The 15918-nt window shown below is 38.7% G+C and overlaps 1 protein-coding gene across 1 annotated transcript in view; it reads right to left on the bottom strand.

The window, feature by feature from the left end:
- Positions 1-1346: 1346 nt before the first annotated feature.
- The window catches only part of LOC136799051 (1-phosphatidylinositol 4,5-bisphosphate phosphodiesterase gamma-1-like), a 52561-nt gene continuing 37989 nt past the window's right edge, over positions 1347-15918 (bottom strand). Inside the window, exons 26-39 of the mRNA XM_067055730.1 lie at positions 15597-15662; positions 14870-14970; positions 9109-9208; positions 8577-8649; positions 8030-8118; positions 7503-7656; positions 7081-7177; positions 6339-6509; positions 5348-5453; positions 4660-4774; positions 3571-3729; positions 2711-2799; positions 2215-2375; positions 1347-1679 (exon numbers count right to left, since the gene is read on the bottom strand). Of these exons, the coding sequence (XP_066911831.1) occupies positions 1619-1679; positions 2215-2375; positions 2711-2799; positions 3571-3729; positions 4660-4774; positions 5348-5453; positions 6339-6509; positions 7081-7177; positions 7503-7656; positions 8030-8118; positions 8577-8649; positions 9109-9208; positions 14870-14970; positions 15597-15662 (1542 nt within the window). The 3' untranslated portion in view covers positions 1347-1618. The remainder of the gene's footprint in view (positions 1680-2214; positions 2376-2710; positions 2800-3570; positions 3730-4659; positions 4775-5347; positions 5454-6338; positions 6510-7080; positions 7178-7502; positions 7657-8029; positions 8119-8576; positions 8650-9108; positions 9209-14869; positions 14971-15596; positions 15663-15918) is intronic.

Genomic DNA, 15918 nt, shown 5'->3' with positions numbered 1-15918 from the left:
TATATATACGACATGGGCTATATAGGAGGGCGAAGCCCTCCTGTAACGCCCAGTTTGAGTTAGAAATCGTTATTTTTGGTCGAACTCGTAGGAATTAGATTGTCCTTTATGGTCAAGCAAAAAAAAATTCAAAAGTGAGTCTTTCCAGCGAAATTTTAAGCAAAAAAGTCAAAAAAATGCAAAAAATTGACAAAAATTCACTTTTTTGAGATTCTGACCGTTTTTTGACTATTTTTGGTCAACGAGTGATCCAAGAACCTCCAAATTTGGCCCTGTTTTACTTTATTCTGTTTCTAGTGAATTGATTTGAAATTTTTAACTGGGCACCTTCATCATTTCAAGGTCCGCGCGCGGGCCTGACTGCTTTAATTCCCTAACCTAAACCCCCCCCCCTTGGCGCCGCACCACGCCCTTCCTAAATCGGGCGGCGCCGAAGGCGCCCAAAAGAAGAAGAGACTCTAAGCTATCCAACGAGCTATATACGAGCTTCTAATTCCTTCTAGATCAGGAGATATAAGCCCTTAAAGTTTGAACTAGCGATTTTTTAAAAAAAAACTTAGAAAAAAGGACCCTGGCACTCAAAGGGTTAAAAGTCTAGTCAAATAAAATATACACAACTAAACCACTCACTAATTAGGGAATAATTCCCAAAAAGTTGGCAGTGAGATATCAGTAGGTCACAGGTTGTGTATATGTTATTTCAATTTGAAACTTCTGCCTTTCATTAAAATAAAGTCAGAATATGAAAACTGAACTACAAACTGTACAAAACAAATACCCAAAATATCCCTCGTAGTTAGGCCTATTCTCCATAAATGACGTCATGAAGTACTCAAGCCTCGTTTTCGAGATAATGATTTGACAAAGAATTTCTCTAATCTCGCGTTTATTCAATAGTATTGCAACCAACTTTGGTTAATCTGGACGGAAAGACTAAAATTTGACTTGAATTTCAGGAGAATTCTGACTTTGAAAGGCTTTCTATTTGGACAAAAATCCATGTTCGAAAATTCAACTAGACGGATATTTCCGTCTACCGACGTCAAAGTTACAACACTGATTATTCAAAGGTATAATCTCGGAGGAATATCTGTAATTTGAAATGGGACTTAGCCTTGTTTAGGTTCTTGCCATTATTGATTGGTTTCTATGAAAAGAGCTACTATCTTTTTATAGGGATTTTTATAAAGGTAAAATTGGCCATAACAAGAGAGATAATCACCTTGGCAATCGTTTCCAGACAGAGGTTGTTCTCTTTATGACGTCATTTTCTGAATGTTGAAAAAACGTTGTGTGCCACGCCCTATCTGTGGGACCATCTTTACAAAGAAAAGGTACATAAGGATGCACTGTAACGGTAGAGATTTCAATGTTTGAAAATAATGTTTATAAACTCCACTTTATCCTACAAGACTTTTGAATATCATTGTCGATGCTCATTTCGTACTGCACCCATTGTAATACGTTACATACTTACAACCCCATGTTGAGACAAGATTATCAACCGACTGTGATTGAGTGTTTCTCTTCCCTTAACAACAAGAATGTCTTGTATTGGTTGCGTGACGGTATGTTGCGTGGATATATTATGTTGAGTGAGTATTTCGGATTTTGGATTTTAACCACTAGATGATTTGTGACTGACTTTCTGTTTCTTATTGTTGTCCGCTTCCTGGTGCCTAAAACGGAATACAAACTCTAAAGTTACCGGACACACCCGATATAACGGACACTACGACGTACCCAGTGTTGCAACTGACAAGGGGCCCGGATTTGGGGAAGACTTTTGGAACGAAATTCAGTTTACTGATGGAAAATTGAAAGACTGCCTAATCGTAATCATAACAAACTTATTTTCAATGCTTTCTTAACTTAAGGTTGCCAAAAAAGCCTTAAAAATCGACATATCCTTGGCAATTTCTGAGATGCGAGCGTGAGGATTTTTGTCAGGTTTGATTGAACTTGAGACTCATGTTCTTATATCAGTGGTCAAAGAACATGGCAAAAATAGCAAAATGGCAAAAATATTAAGAGCAAGATAAGAACATTTTAAGGTATCGTGGACTGGAAAGCAGCCAATTTCTTAGGAAAGTGGACAAAAACACTCGCAAAATGATGAAAATGAGAACATGCTAAGAACATTTTAAAGCCCAAAAAGCTAAGAACATCCGAAAGCTTCAAAAATTTTGGATGTTCTAATAAAAAAACGTGTACCTTGCTTCTCTGTCGAGCGTGAGACGTGATAGTTGATCTTGGAATTGCATGAGTTGTGATTGCGCCTCATTCTCTTCCATTCGTTGTGTAGAGTCTTGTGTTTCCATTAACCGTTGCATCTTGTCACGAAGTTCAGCGATAGAAGCGTACTCCTCGTCTTCCTGCGGTAATAAAAATGTGGCTTATAGGAGAATTTTCAGTGCCTTGGAAACTTTTTGTCCATTAGCCTATTTCATAGGATTCGTGCATCTGTTACATGCTACATTGAGGGAAGAATGCTCTCCTGTGCAGATTTCCCCTCAAGAAAGACGTTGAAAAAACAAGAACAGAAGCTATCTTACTGAGTCACTCATTGTCAAATCACCAAGAAACAACGTAACATTTCCCGTCATTTGATTTTTGGATGTTATTTGATGAGTTATAGCCCTGGTATCGGCTCTTGAAAAAGGTTATGAAATCTCGAAAGGTTTAGGCATGGGGACGAAGTTAGACTTACCTGTGCATTTTTTATCTCGAGTTCAATAAGAAGAGCTGCAAGTGGAATTTCTTCACTGTACGCGTTCTTCAGGGGGATTGAACGGTGCCCTGAATAATGATAAAAGAAGCAAATTAATTGTCAAAGAGATTCTTTATTATGATATAGAAAGGATGCCTCTATACTGACAAAGCAGAATAAACAATATAATTTCTTAACATTTGTGATCGCGCAGGAAGGGGGGAGACCTCCTGAATAAAAAGATTAAAATATTAATTAAAAGAACTAATCAACTTTTGGCCGCGCGCGGAAGGGGGGGGTGCTTTTTCTTTTATTTAAAAATGCTGTAGAAGATACGCTAAATTATGTCCTTTGGCGAGACTTGATACTTCAAAATACATTAGACCACAAAAAAATATAATTTGGCATATTTACCTGGCCTAAGTGTAGTCACAAGGAAACATGCTTGAGTGACGAAATTCATAATATAAAAATTGGGGGGCTTGACACTTCACCCTCCATTAGTCAATTAAAACTAGGTCACAGTGTGGATGTAAACCACACTGAAACGACCGCCTTCCATTACGCATCACGATCGCGAAAGAGCACGCGCACATTATTAACACCTACATGTCATCTTAGTACATTTTAGATTATTCATTGAAAACAGATTACAATATAGTCATTTTTCATGTCTCGATTATTCAATTCCTAATAAAAGACATCTAGCGAAAAATAAGAGAAACACCTGGGTAATCTAGTTAAAAAAAACGAAAGTAAATGGTAGACAAAGTAATGAGCCAAGACAAAACGAGATTAGCGTACCACTATGAAAGAAACCGCCTCCGGCGGTCGAAAACTTCATAATTTGTAATATTTACCTGGCCTAAGTGTAGTGACAGGGAAACATGCTTGAGCGACAAAATTTGGATCACCAAACATATCCTCGTCGTGAACGACAAAACGAATTTTCGCCAGTGGCGGACAGATGACGTCAAATTCTAACCGTTCAAACCAAGTTGGACATAAACCATTATCCTCTGGAAAGCAATGGAGAAAAAAATTCTTGTTACTTATTCACGTTGTAAACTAGTTCATTTTTGTTAGGGCTGTTTTCGTGTAGAAAAAAAATAAAATCAAAAGTGAGTACAAAAAATTACGTAAGTCAAACGATTAATAATAGAAATAAAATCTACTTTGCTGGTAGCTCGGGGTCCACTTAAAGCTTTATTACAGAATTCATGGCGCGATTTAGTGGCGCGATAATATATGGTAGTTATATGGTATTTTCTCAGTTTTGACTTTCGCTTAGGCGGACTATAAAAAATTCTGCCAGATTATAGTTGTTTTTGGAAGGTAGAATTGGGATACAGCAATGTTTTTATTCGAAAATAAGGAATCGCTGTTATTCACGTTGGTTTCCCAATTATCAATCATATTTTTCAACTCTCAGTAGCCTTGTTTGTTAATTAGATTTTAATTTCAAAATGGCGACCTCGTCTACCTTACTGGACTCACCGTCATCAAAACTTTCAGAAAGCATAAGTTCAGTCAAAAGAAGACTCAAGTCTAATTGGCTGGTTAACCCTCCCAGCAACTCCCTATTTTTTACTAGGGTAAGCATCTGCTGCCGACTTCTTTGTACGGGTGAAAGTAGATTTTTTGTTTTTCAATCCGTACGGGTGAAATTCGTTTTTATTGGTTTGAGTCAGGATCAGTTACAGATACCTAGGATAATTTTCAGCCGTTCCGTAAAATACACGATACCAGTAAAAAATTGATCCTGTGCCCGCAAAAATACATGTCAAGTGGAGTTGCCTCACAAAATTTTGAACAAAGAAATTAAAGTGAAGAAAAGTTAGACAGGGGTCCTTTTTTCCTTAAACCCACTGGAATTCTTTCCTTCTTTTCTGCCCTTGAAAATGTTCGTCCACTAAATGTTATGGCTCAATACATGGAATGAATCTTACGTTTGGTTTTGGTTTGAAAAGAGCGACAGTCATACGAAAGGCCGACAATTTCAACTTCGACGAACGGCGACGTTAAACCACGACCAGTTTTTGGTAAGTGTCTTGCTCCAATAATCTAAAGTGGAACAATGACAACCAAAATTATTATTTGCCGCTGAATCATTACTGTGGCCTTTGATACGCCATTTGGCACAATGAGTCCATTATTTGAGCATTTGCCAATATCATCTCTACCGATCATTTTCAAAGAAAGAAGAGCACTTACTGTGCTGGCAACCTATATATAAGCGATTCAGAATTACTAATGTGATGTCGTAACAGCTCCTAAGGGAAAACTCTCTCTGTTGATCTATGACGGATTTGAGAATATTACAAATAGATGTTGGGAAAAAAGCCGTGTCCGTCTGGTACAGGCTTAAAATGTATATTCAACTCTATTTGTTCGAATTAAAGAGTGATTCGAATTATAAAAGGTATTTTACGAGGGCTTCCTCTTGACGAAGACCGAGAATTAGTTCGAACTATAGAAGGATTCGAATACTAGAAGTTTGAATTTGTGAGAGTCTACTGTTAAGACTGCTTCTTCGTGATCTTGCTAGTATTTTAACAAAATTTTGTTATCCTATAAAGTCAGTCAGCTAAATTTAAAGTTTCGGACTTATGTTGTGATAACTTTCAAAGGACTTACCGTTAAGCGAAGATTTAACGGTTCAACTAATTTATTGAAAGTCGTTGGGTCGTATGGATTGAAATTTGGATCGCGTAAAATATCTGGTTGAAGTACATACCCACACCTATAAATTCAGAACAAGTAATATGAAGACTTTTGGCGTGATACAATTTTAATATGAATGACCTGGCTCGACGCAATCATACGGTTTCACTTCACAGTTTAAAACATCTTTCAATCTTAACCCTTTCCGTGCCAAGCATTTTTGATTTCCTTGCCATTGTCGGGATTTGCCGACATGCGAAATTTCGACCTATTTGCCGAAAATTTATCATTTTTTACGAGATTTTTCCATCTGATGGTTTGAAATGAAAAAAATGAATAGTTAAAAACTTTTCCATGTTGAAAAATAACTATTGTACAATGTTCAACTGAAAATTATAGTCTTTGGCTGATACTTCATATATTATTCAGAAAATGAATTGAAAATCGCTACCTTTTGCCCATGTCGGCATATGCCGACATTGGAAAATAGGTGTAAAAAAATAGACCGGCAAATAGGTCGAGGGTGTAAAAAAATGCCACGGCAGTTAAAGGGTTAATGCTACTTAGGGGTTGGGTTCCAATTCAATAGAATATGATCAAATATCCTTATTGTTGAGCACGCCAATTCCATCTGGAATTTTGACGTCATTTCTGAATGTAGTTTATACAACGACTTATCACAGGTTCAAAATACCAGTTGTACTAAGCCCTTAACTTTTGATAAAGAAACTTTTGCTTGCTTTTTATTGCATTTTTTTATATACGTGAAATTCTGCGTCGATTGGTGTACTGTTTGAAGACATTTGAGGCCACAGGAGCCTCTAAAAGTCAAACTTTTGATAAAATTCGGAGAGTTCAAATTTTCGATTTCTGAAAAGGCTCGGCAGTGATCGTGTTATGTTATTTTTTTTATTTTTTTTTTCTGTCTGACCCAGAAGAAGTTTCGAAATAATGTCACACTTACCCTCCGTTATCTAAGAAGGTTCCACGTTCAATTTGCATGGATCGATCAGGTGTTTGGTAGTTCAATGCCACCATCTGACAACCGAAATTCCAAAATATAACTGGATCATAATTTGATGAATCGAAACGTGTACCTTTCGGGTAAACACGACTCAGTTGTCGATGGTTTAACGTGTTGAAGGCGTCAAGGAAAGTTAAGTTGGAGTCATATATAAAGTGTTAAATACATCAACATGTTTGTTAGTCTAACTATGATACATGTTTTGCATATAAGAACAAACTATATAAGGCTTCAATGGCCAAGATATTAAGAACAAGTTAAGAACGCTTTAAGGCTTTGCGGACTCCGAAACACTCAATTTCTTAAGAAATTACACAAAAATACTCATAAGAAAGTGATAATGTTAAGCTATGGCACAAACGTGGAACCTGAGAATTTGAATTGTACAGAGACAGTAGCAAATCTATGTGTCTGTGTTTTTCTCCATCGGAGGCGGTAAGCTTCTAATTTGTCTACATCCCGACTGACTGAGGACGACCGTTGATCAGCACTTTTACCGTCTTTGATTTTGCCGGGGCAAACATGAGGGTAATCCAAATCGCTTCAGTCACTCTACCGTCCTCAAAGGTACAAAATGCATAAACTTGCTAGTGAATGAATGAGACAAATCCATCTTGACGAATGTCCCGATGAAAGACAGTAAAACAGAATCTGCATTATAATAACATCTAGAAAAGGATATCTTAAAAAGCGTAAATCCACAGTTTTTCGGCTGACGAATCTTTCTGCTTTTAGTTCTGGGAATGAAGACATCTGATAATATTTGCCGTTCTCAAACCCTAAAAATAATTATTGGTTTATGCTAAGTAAGAAAGTAAGCAGAAAAAAGCAGTTTTAAAAGCCAAAAAAATTTCAAGTAAAATTCGCGAAACTTAAGTCTGGAATTTTCGGTCTCGCGGAACTTTCTGCCCTTATAGTATTCGGCAACCTTGTTCCCTGTGTATCATCAGCTTTTGGATGCTTACTGTTAGCGCTAGATAATACCCTGGCATTGTCTGGAACTCGCATCAACCAACACCAGGGTATTCTTTTGCATCTACCAGTAACGTAAATAAAGCCTGGAATACACGGGGACGAGGTAGGGTATTCGGGATAAACGCTTACCTTCTTCATTGAAAGGCACAGTGACACAATAAACGATGAGGTCACTCAATTCTTTAGCAATTTTCCGTTGCTCCACCAATTGTTTCAACTGGGAACTGGATTCCTGTGCTTTCGTTGATGCGTCTTGTATAGCTGTCACCCATTCAATCATTTCCTGTGTCAGATTAAAATAAAAACAATTTCAGGGGATTTCATCTTAGCATACTATTTTTGAAAAAAGTTATAATGTTTAATTTACCAGTATTTTATTTTCTTATCGCATTTTCGTTGAGATTCCAGCTCATGTTCATTTTGTGAGCTTTCTCCGTCAAGATCTAACTTTAAACTGTACTCGCGTTGCAAACCGGTCAATACTTAGCCTATACTAGTCACGGCATTTCTTCTAAACAGGAAAGTCTATTCCTTCTGCGTCTTATCTGAAAATTTGGAGCCCAAGCAGTATCAAAAAATGGAATTTACGTCAAAGCAAAAAGAAGCTTTCTTCCGGCCGCTTAATTCACACATATTTTCATTTTGACTTCACTTACATGTTCCGATTCTACAGAACAGTTGAAAACACCACTGTGTGATTTGATGGAAAAGATGTATGGTCTTGATGGCTGTGATTGGAGAAGTTCTGAAAAAAAAGTAAAGTAAATATCATGCTAAATCAAGCGTACAAAAGGATGTGTCGATCCTTGCCGTATTTCTCAAAAATCTACAATTACAATCATTGACAAAACCTATGGCACAAAGCCCAAAAATGAGTTCCCTCCCCCTCCCCCCCTCCCCCCAAACAATGTTGTCGGAGGGGGCTAAAGACCGGCCAAGTAATATTTCTTTCCCAGCAACATTGTTCGGAGGGGAGGGGGAGGTTATTGCCCTGTGTCTAAATTTGACCGCCGGAAATGTGCCATATTATATTGGCTACGATTGTAGATTTATAACTCAAAGAATTCTATGCTTTAAAGGAGTCCTTTAAAAGTACAAAGATCGATCGATGTTAGGATTTCCCAGAAAAAAAATTGTGTCAGGGTGTTTAAAGCATATCAATTTATGAACAATTTTTAAGAAAAAACACCGATCTTGACTTACGCTGTTGGCAGCCAGTAAGGTCAATAACACCTTTTTGCATTTCTTCTAACATTACACCTCCTTGCTTTGATTCCTTAAAAAAAACAATGAATATTTAACAAAAGGCCATTTCACAGTCGCAAATAGTAATGGGTAATCAGGACCACCGCGCTAATGATGGTTTATTATTGATCTAAAGTTTTGAAGATTTTTTTGAACTATAAAATGCAAGTCATCATGTTCATTTAATCAACATAGTGGTATTTTCGTATGGTCGCCGCATTTTATAGTTTTAGAATTAAGATTTTTTATTTGTAAATTGACTCTCTCTCTCTCTCTCAGTTAGATTTTTCAATTGATTTCAACGCTGCGAAAGCACAAATTTTGAGAAATTCCTGGAAATTCTTATATGTTTATTCTGCTTTGTCCGCATAAAGGCGTACCTCCTTTCTAAGAGGACTAAGTTATAGAGATTCTAGTTCTGGAGTTCAGTATAATTTAGAAAAAAAAGATCCGCGTGCTTAGTGGAATCAATCCAGGAAACACACAATACCTCTTGTTGTGAGACAGGAGCTTTTTCTTTGATCACCGTCTCTTCAGTGAAATTGACTGGAAACCATTTTTGTACTTGACCATTGTAATCACCTCGCCACCTGATAGAAAATTTAAAATTGAATTATTGTACAGGGGTTTAGCTTTGTTTTGGTAGGCTGGCAAATGAAAAATTAACTCGGTTTCTAGAATCCAGGCCAGCGAATTCTTAGCAAGCGCAGTGTATTTATTAGCGTAAATATGTACTTGAGGCGGCCGAACCGAACTTTTCGAACGGCGAATTGTAATTTTTTTTCACGACTTCGCCGTTCGCCGGGACTAAACCTAAGACCCCTGATTGTAAACATATGTAGACACTCACCAATATTGTTTGATAATATATTGTGTAATATATGCAAAACTTGAAGATGATCATACTCAATATATCACAAGCTCGGGACAATACTTTTCGACATCGGTGAATATTTTTACGGTATAGAGGGTTTTTTCATGTTTTTTTAAGTTGTTTAACTTCCGCCATTATGGAAGCAAACTTTCGATCTGCGTAAGGGATCGCGAACAGATTCGAACGTTTGCTTCCATAATGGTAGCCTATACTAGACATCACGGCTTTTTATATACGCAGTAACGTCTATTCCACTTTGCGACTTTTTCGAATGTTTTGAGCCCAGGTTTTCGGGCTCCAAACATTCGATTTTTTGACGTCACTTTAAACTTTTGAAGCCCTTGCGTTAGCGAAGAAATTGAATTTGCGTCAAAACACTTGAAAAGCTTCTATTTTTCAAAAACCGTCAAAGTGGAACTCACTAACAGCCAATTCGATTGACTTCAAAATATGCCATTTTTGCCCTGATTGCCAATTATTTTGCTTTCGATTGACAAAAGTTTGGCAAATGTGGCAAAATTTGAGTGCCATAAATGCCAAATAAAAAAGATGTGGTGAATCTGGCATTCTTGGCATTTTTGGAACTTACCTCCATACGTCTCCATACAAAACACTGTTTCCACGAGACCTGTGTTCTTTTCGCTCCAATTTTGCCACTTTTACCAAAGATTTTGAAAAATAGAAGACCTTCCAATGCTAAAGCAAAACAATGCGATCGGCAATTTTAATTGGTTAAAAAATCGTTCGCTTTAGAAACGCCGACAGAAACCTGCTGACTAAGCATCACAAAACGGAAATCATAATGGTGGCGTAGCGATGTACAAATTTGCCATGAAGCTGTGATCTTTTGACATTGAAATTGTGAATTTGGCAAAGTTGGTAAGTATGGCAAATTTGGAAGTCAATCGAAAGGGCTGTAAGAAACGAGATGAAAAATCCCAGTTTTTAGTGAGGTGCTCGCTACCATAATGGCAGTAGTTACGTAACTTAACAGAACATGAAACACCTCTATAGCCCTCATAAACAGTTAGTATAGGGTAAAAATATATTCTGTAGTGTATGTAGTAGCCCTTAATGAAAAAAACTTCGTCATACCATGGGTCAGTCTGGGGTTTTTATAAGACACAAATACTTTGAATTTTACAGAACATCAGGAAAAGAATTTACTTGTTCACCCTCTAAAATTCATTTAAACAAAAGACTTAGATTTGTTAAAAAGGAGACATGTAATGTAAATGTAGAAACACTATTCCCTCTACAATATTCATTTATTCAAGGTCCCGAAGGTCCCGAAGTCCCAAGATGAGAATATACCAAATACACCCCAAAATATACATATACCCCCTTGGTCCCGAAGGTCCCAAGGTCCCGAGATGAGAATACACCAAATACACCCCAAAATATACATATACTCCCTTAGTCCCGAAGGTCCCGAGGTCCCGAGATGAGAACACACCAAATACACCCCAAAATATACATATGCCCCATTGGTCCCGAAGGTCCCGAAGTCCCAAGATGAGAATATACCAAATACACCCCAAAATATACATATACCCCCTTGGTCCCGAAGGTCCCAAGGTCCCGAGATGAGAATACACCAAATACACCCCAAAATATACATATACTCCCTTAGTCCCGAAGGTCCCGAGGTCCCGAGATGAGAACACACCAAATACACCCCAAAATATACATATACCCCATTGGTCCCGAAGGTCCCGAGGTCCCGAGATGAGAATACACCAAATACACCCCCAAAATATACATATACCCCCTTGGTCCCGAAGGTCCCGAGGTCCCGAGATGAGAATACACCAAATACACCCCAAAATATACATAAACTCCCTTGGTCCCGAAGGTCCCGAGGTCCCGAGATGAGAATACACCAAATACACCCCAAAATATACATATACCCCCTTGGTCCCGAAGGTCCCGAGGTCCCGAGATGAGAATACACCAATACACCCCAAATATACATATACCCCCCTTGGTCCCGAAGGTCCCGAGGTCCCGAGATGAGAATACACCAAATACACCCCCAAAATATACATATAAACCCCCTTGGTCCCGAAGGTCCCGAGGTCCCGAGATGAGAATACACCAAATACACCCCAAAATATACATATACTCCCTTGGTCCCGAAGGTCCCGAGGTCCCGAGATGAGAATACACCAAAAACACCCCAAAATATACATATACCCCATTGGTCCCGAAGGTCCCGAGGTCCCGAGATGAGAATACACCAAATACACCCCAAAATATACATATACCCCTTGGTCCCGAAGGTCCCGAGTCCCGAGATGAGAATACACCAAAACACACCCCAAAATATACATATACCCCCTTGGTCCCGAAGGTCCCGAGGTCCCGAGATGAGAATAAACCCAAAATACACCCCAAAATATACATATACCCCCTTGGTCCCGAAGTCCCGAGGTCCCGAGATGAGAATACACCAAATACACCCCAAAATATACATATACCCCCTTGGTCCCGAAGGTCCCGAGGTCCCGAGATGAGAATACACCAAATACACCCCCAAAAATATACATAAACCCCTTGGTCCCGAAGGTCCCGAGGTCCCGAGATGAGAATACACAAAATACACCCCAAAATATACATATACCCCATTGGTCCCGAAGGTCCCGAGGTCCCGAGATGAGAATACACCAAAACCAAATACACCCCAAAATATACATAAACCCCTTGGTCCCGAAGGTCCCGAGGTCCCGAGATGAGAATACACCAAATACACCCCAAAATATACATATACCCCTTGGTCCCGAAGGTCCCGAGGTCCCGAGATGAGAATACACCAAATACACCCCAAAAATATACATATACCCCATTGGTCCCGAAAGGTCCCGAGGTCCCGAGATGAGAATACCACCAAATACCCCAAAATATACATATACCCCCTTGGTCCCGAAGGTCCCGAGGTCCCGAGATGAGAATACACCAAATACACCCCAAAATATACATATACCCCTTGGTCCCGAAGGTCCCGAGGTCCCGAGATTGAGGAATACACCCAAATACACCCCAAAATATACATATACCCCCTTGGTCCCGAAGGTCCCGAGGTCCCGAGATGAGAATACACCAAATACACCCCAAAATATACATATACCCCTTGGTCCCGAAGGTCCCGAGGTCCCGAGATGAGAATACACCAAATACACCCCAAAATATACATATACCCCCTTGGTCCCGAAGGTCCCGAGGTCCCGAGATGAGAATACACCAAATACACCCCCAAAATATACATATACCCCCTTGGTCCCGAAGGTCCCGAGGTCCCGAGATGAGAATACACCAAATACACCCCAAAATATACATATACCCCATTGGTCCCGAAGGTCCCGAAGGTCCCGAGGTCCCGAGATGAGAATACACCAAATACACCCCAAAATATACATATACCCCCTTGGTCCCGAAGTCCCGAGGTCCCGAGATGAGAATACACCAAATACACCCCAAAATATACATATACCCCCTTGGTCCCGAAGGTCCCAAGGTCCCGAGATGATAATACACCAAATACACCCCAAAATATACATATACCCCCTTGGTCCCGAAGGTCCCGAGGTCCCGAGATGAGAATACACCAAATACACCCCAAAATATACATTTACCCCCTTGGTCCCGAAGGTCCCGAGGTCCCGAGATGAGAATACACCAAATACACCCCCAAAATATACATATACCCCCTTAGTCCCGAAGGTCATGAAACAAAAGAATTTTGTCACAGCATGCTAATTATGTAGATTTTTTAAAGCAACAACAAAAGAAACCTATTAACTCGACACTAACTATTGTAAACCGCTCCATGCTACGTAAATTTTTTTTTCTCCAAGATTGCTTTCTTTAATCTTTTCTCCATAATGGTTAACAAGTTAACTACTGACAAAATAAAATGGAAAATCAGCCAAAAAGCAAAAAAATACTTTTTACAGCTTTAAGACTCAGAAATAACCCGCATTTTGAAATATAGACCGCCTGCGATATCCGTTTTCTTCACCAAAAGGTTTCAACTTGAGTTATTTGGCTTCACTCTACAGCTTCTAAAGATAGTTCATGTAAGTTAGCATATGTTTTTGTGCAAGAAAAAGCAAAAAGTAGGATAAAATATAAGCAAAAGTTAGGTAAAAATCTGATTCTCCGATAGACTGCCACAAACTATTGAAATAAGTGGCTATGGTGGACCGATTCTTCTTCTTTTTCTCCGGATACTGTTTCTGAATATATAAAAGATAAAAGTCAAACAGGTTTAAAAAGGAATCGGTTTGCCGGAAAAATTTGTTATCAAGCTGTCGCGCTTGGCAGACACGAAACGATTCTAACTAATAGGGTTAAGCATTTTCAAAAACATTAATTTTTGCTTAATGGGGCAAAATATGTTTGTCATTTTTTAAAATGTTTGAAATTTCGTGTTTGAACAGCACAGCTCGGTAGCTCAGGTTAGCGCATCATGTCTATAATCATTGAAGAAAGAACCTTACTGGTTCGAGTCGGGGTTGTTTATTTTGTTTTTCAAACGATTTTGAAGTGTCTAGCTAAATGTTTAACACAAAATTTGTTGTTTTTATTCTATTTTCTTTGCTGATTCCATGCAATCGATCGAGTTTTATTGTCATCTAATATCAATCAGTCCGGCTATCGATCAAAAAATTTGATATTGTTTTAAAAAACCTTTGCAATTATATAATCAGTCAAAACAGAACAATAACGGGCGTTATACACCAGTTATTGTTTATAGATGACAATACAATGTTCTTTTTATAATCATAGTCAAACGTGCGCACCACACTGGGCTCAACTTCGGATATTTTGTTATTCGAAAGCCCAATTGTAACATTTCAAATACTTTAGTATTAAATAGAAAAAGTTCATTCTCATCTCGGGACCTCGGGACCTTCGGGACCAAGGGGGTATATGTATATTTTGGGGTGTATTTGGTGTGTATTTGGTGTATTCTCATCTCGGGACCTCGGGACCTTCGGGACCAAGGGGGTATATGTATATTTTGGGGTGTATTTGGTATATTCTAATCTCGGGACCTCGGGACCTTCGGGACCCATGGGTACAAGTATTTTAAGGGGGCATTTTCATCTCGGGACCTCGGGACCTTCGGGACCAAGGGGGTATATGTATATTTTGGGGTGTATTTGGTGTATTCTCATCTCGGGACCTCGGGACCTTTGGGACAAGGGGTATATGTATATTTTGGGGTGTATTTGGTATATTCTAATCTCGGAACCTCGGGACCTTCGGGACCTCTGGGTACAAGTATTTTGTGGGGGTGTAAGAACTGGTTCGGTAAAATACACAGGAACAAATCATTAGCCGACGTTGTAAAAACCCCAGATCATCTGCATACCATCCGCCATCGAATTTGACAACATTGGTGATCATGGCACCTTTCGGGAATTTCAGCTCGTCATCTTTACCAATGTAATCGTACTTCGCTAAGCAAGCAGGCTGTATAACAAGAGAGAGATAATAATTATTAGTTAATAAGAAACTTTTCTACCTGCCTGATGGGACGACTGTAAATTGAACGTCGTTTATGTCGATTATGTCGCAAGGACTGGTCTGGAGCGCGCTCGTTTCAAAAAACAGGGAATGAAAACAATGTCGCGTGATTGTTTTAAAAATAGGGCGCTGTATCAAAAAAAAGCTTATTTTTGACATCGCTGCAACGTAACAAGATTCTTGTCATGAAAGTGGCTATTTTTTCAGATGGTTAATTTTTTCAAGCGCCTTCAGAGGTTTACCGTGCGCGTAAAAAATTATGACCATCTGTTATCAGGTAAAGTGGCTATGGATGGTCATATTTTCATTTTTCAATATCAACCTAAAACTACCATAACCGCAGCATTTTAGGATCCCAAATTTCCTTTCTTTTAGTTGACACAATACAGGAACATTTAGAACCGAAATAGATCTTTTCATAAATTACGTCACGAACATCACTTGCCTCGTTTTGAAATTATTGCCATGGTGATTAACTCCTAGCGGATTTTATTAAAACTACTTCCTATTCAGAGGTAAGCGATGTTTGTGACGTAATTTATGAAAAGGTCTATTTCTTGGAGAAAACTCACTTTGTGCGTCGTGGCGTTGGGTAGAGCATAAAACGAATCGGGTGCTTCTTCTTCTAAGTCTGGATTCTATAATGAAAAATAAATATACTTTTAATTCAAATACTAAAATGAACGCGCACGGAAATGCCCATTTACCGGTCTTCTGTGTATAGGTCATAGTTCGATATAGTCATTTTCGGCAAAAAAATACCCCTAAATTATGTTGTTGGAAAGTATTGACATATTCAAATCAGATTCCTAGTTACGACCAAACTTACCACTCGAAAAGGTGAAAAAATGCATTAATTTGCTATGCCAAAGCAAAAACTCGTATATATTATGT

Source organism: Clytia hemisphaerica, unplaced genomic scaffold, assembly GCF_902728285.1.
Source record: "Clytia hemisphaerica strain Z4C2 unplaced genomic scaffold, Clytia hemisphaerica genome assembly, whole genome shotgun sequence".
Lineage (NCBI taxonomy): Eukaryota > Metazoa > Cnidaria > Hydrozoa > Leptothecata > Clytiidae > Clytia > Clytia hemisphaerica.
Note: the sequence above shows the minus strand (reverse complement) of the source record. Positions and strands in the feature narration are given on the sequence as shown.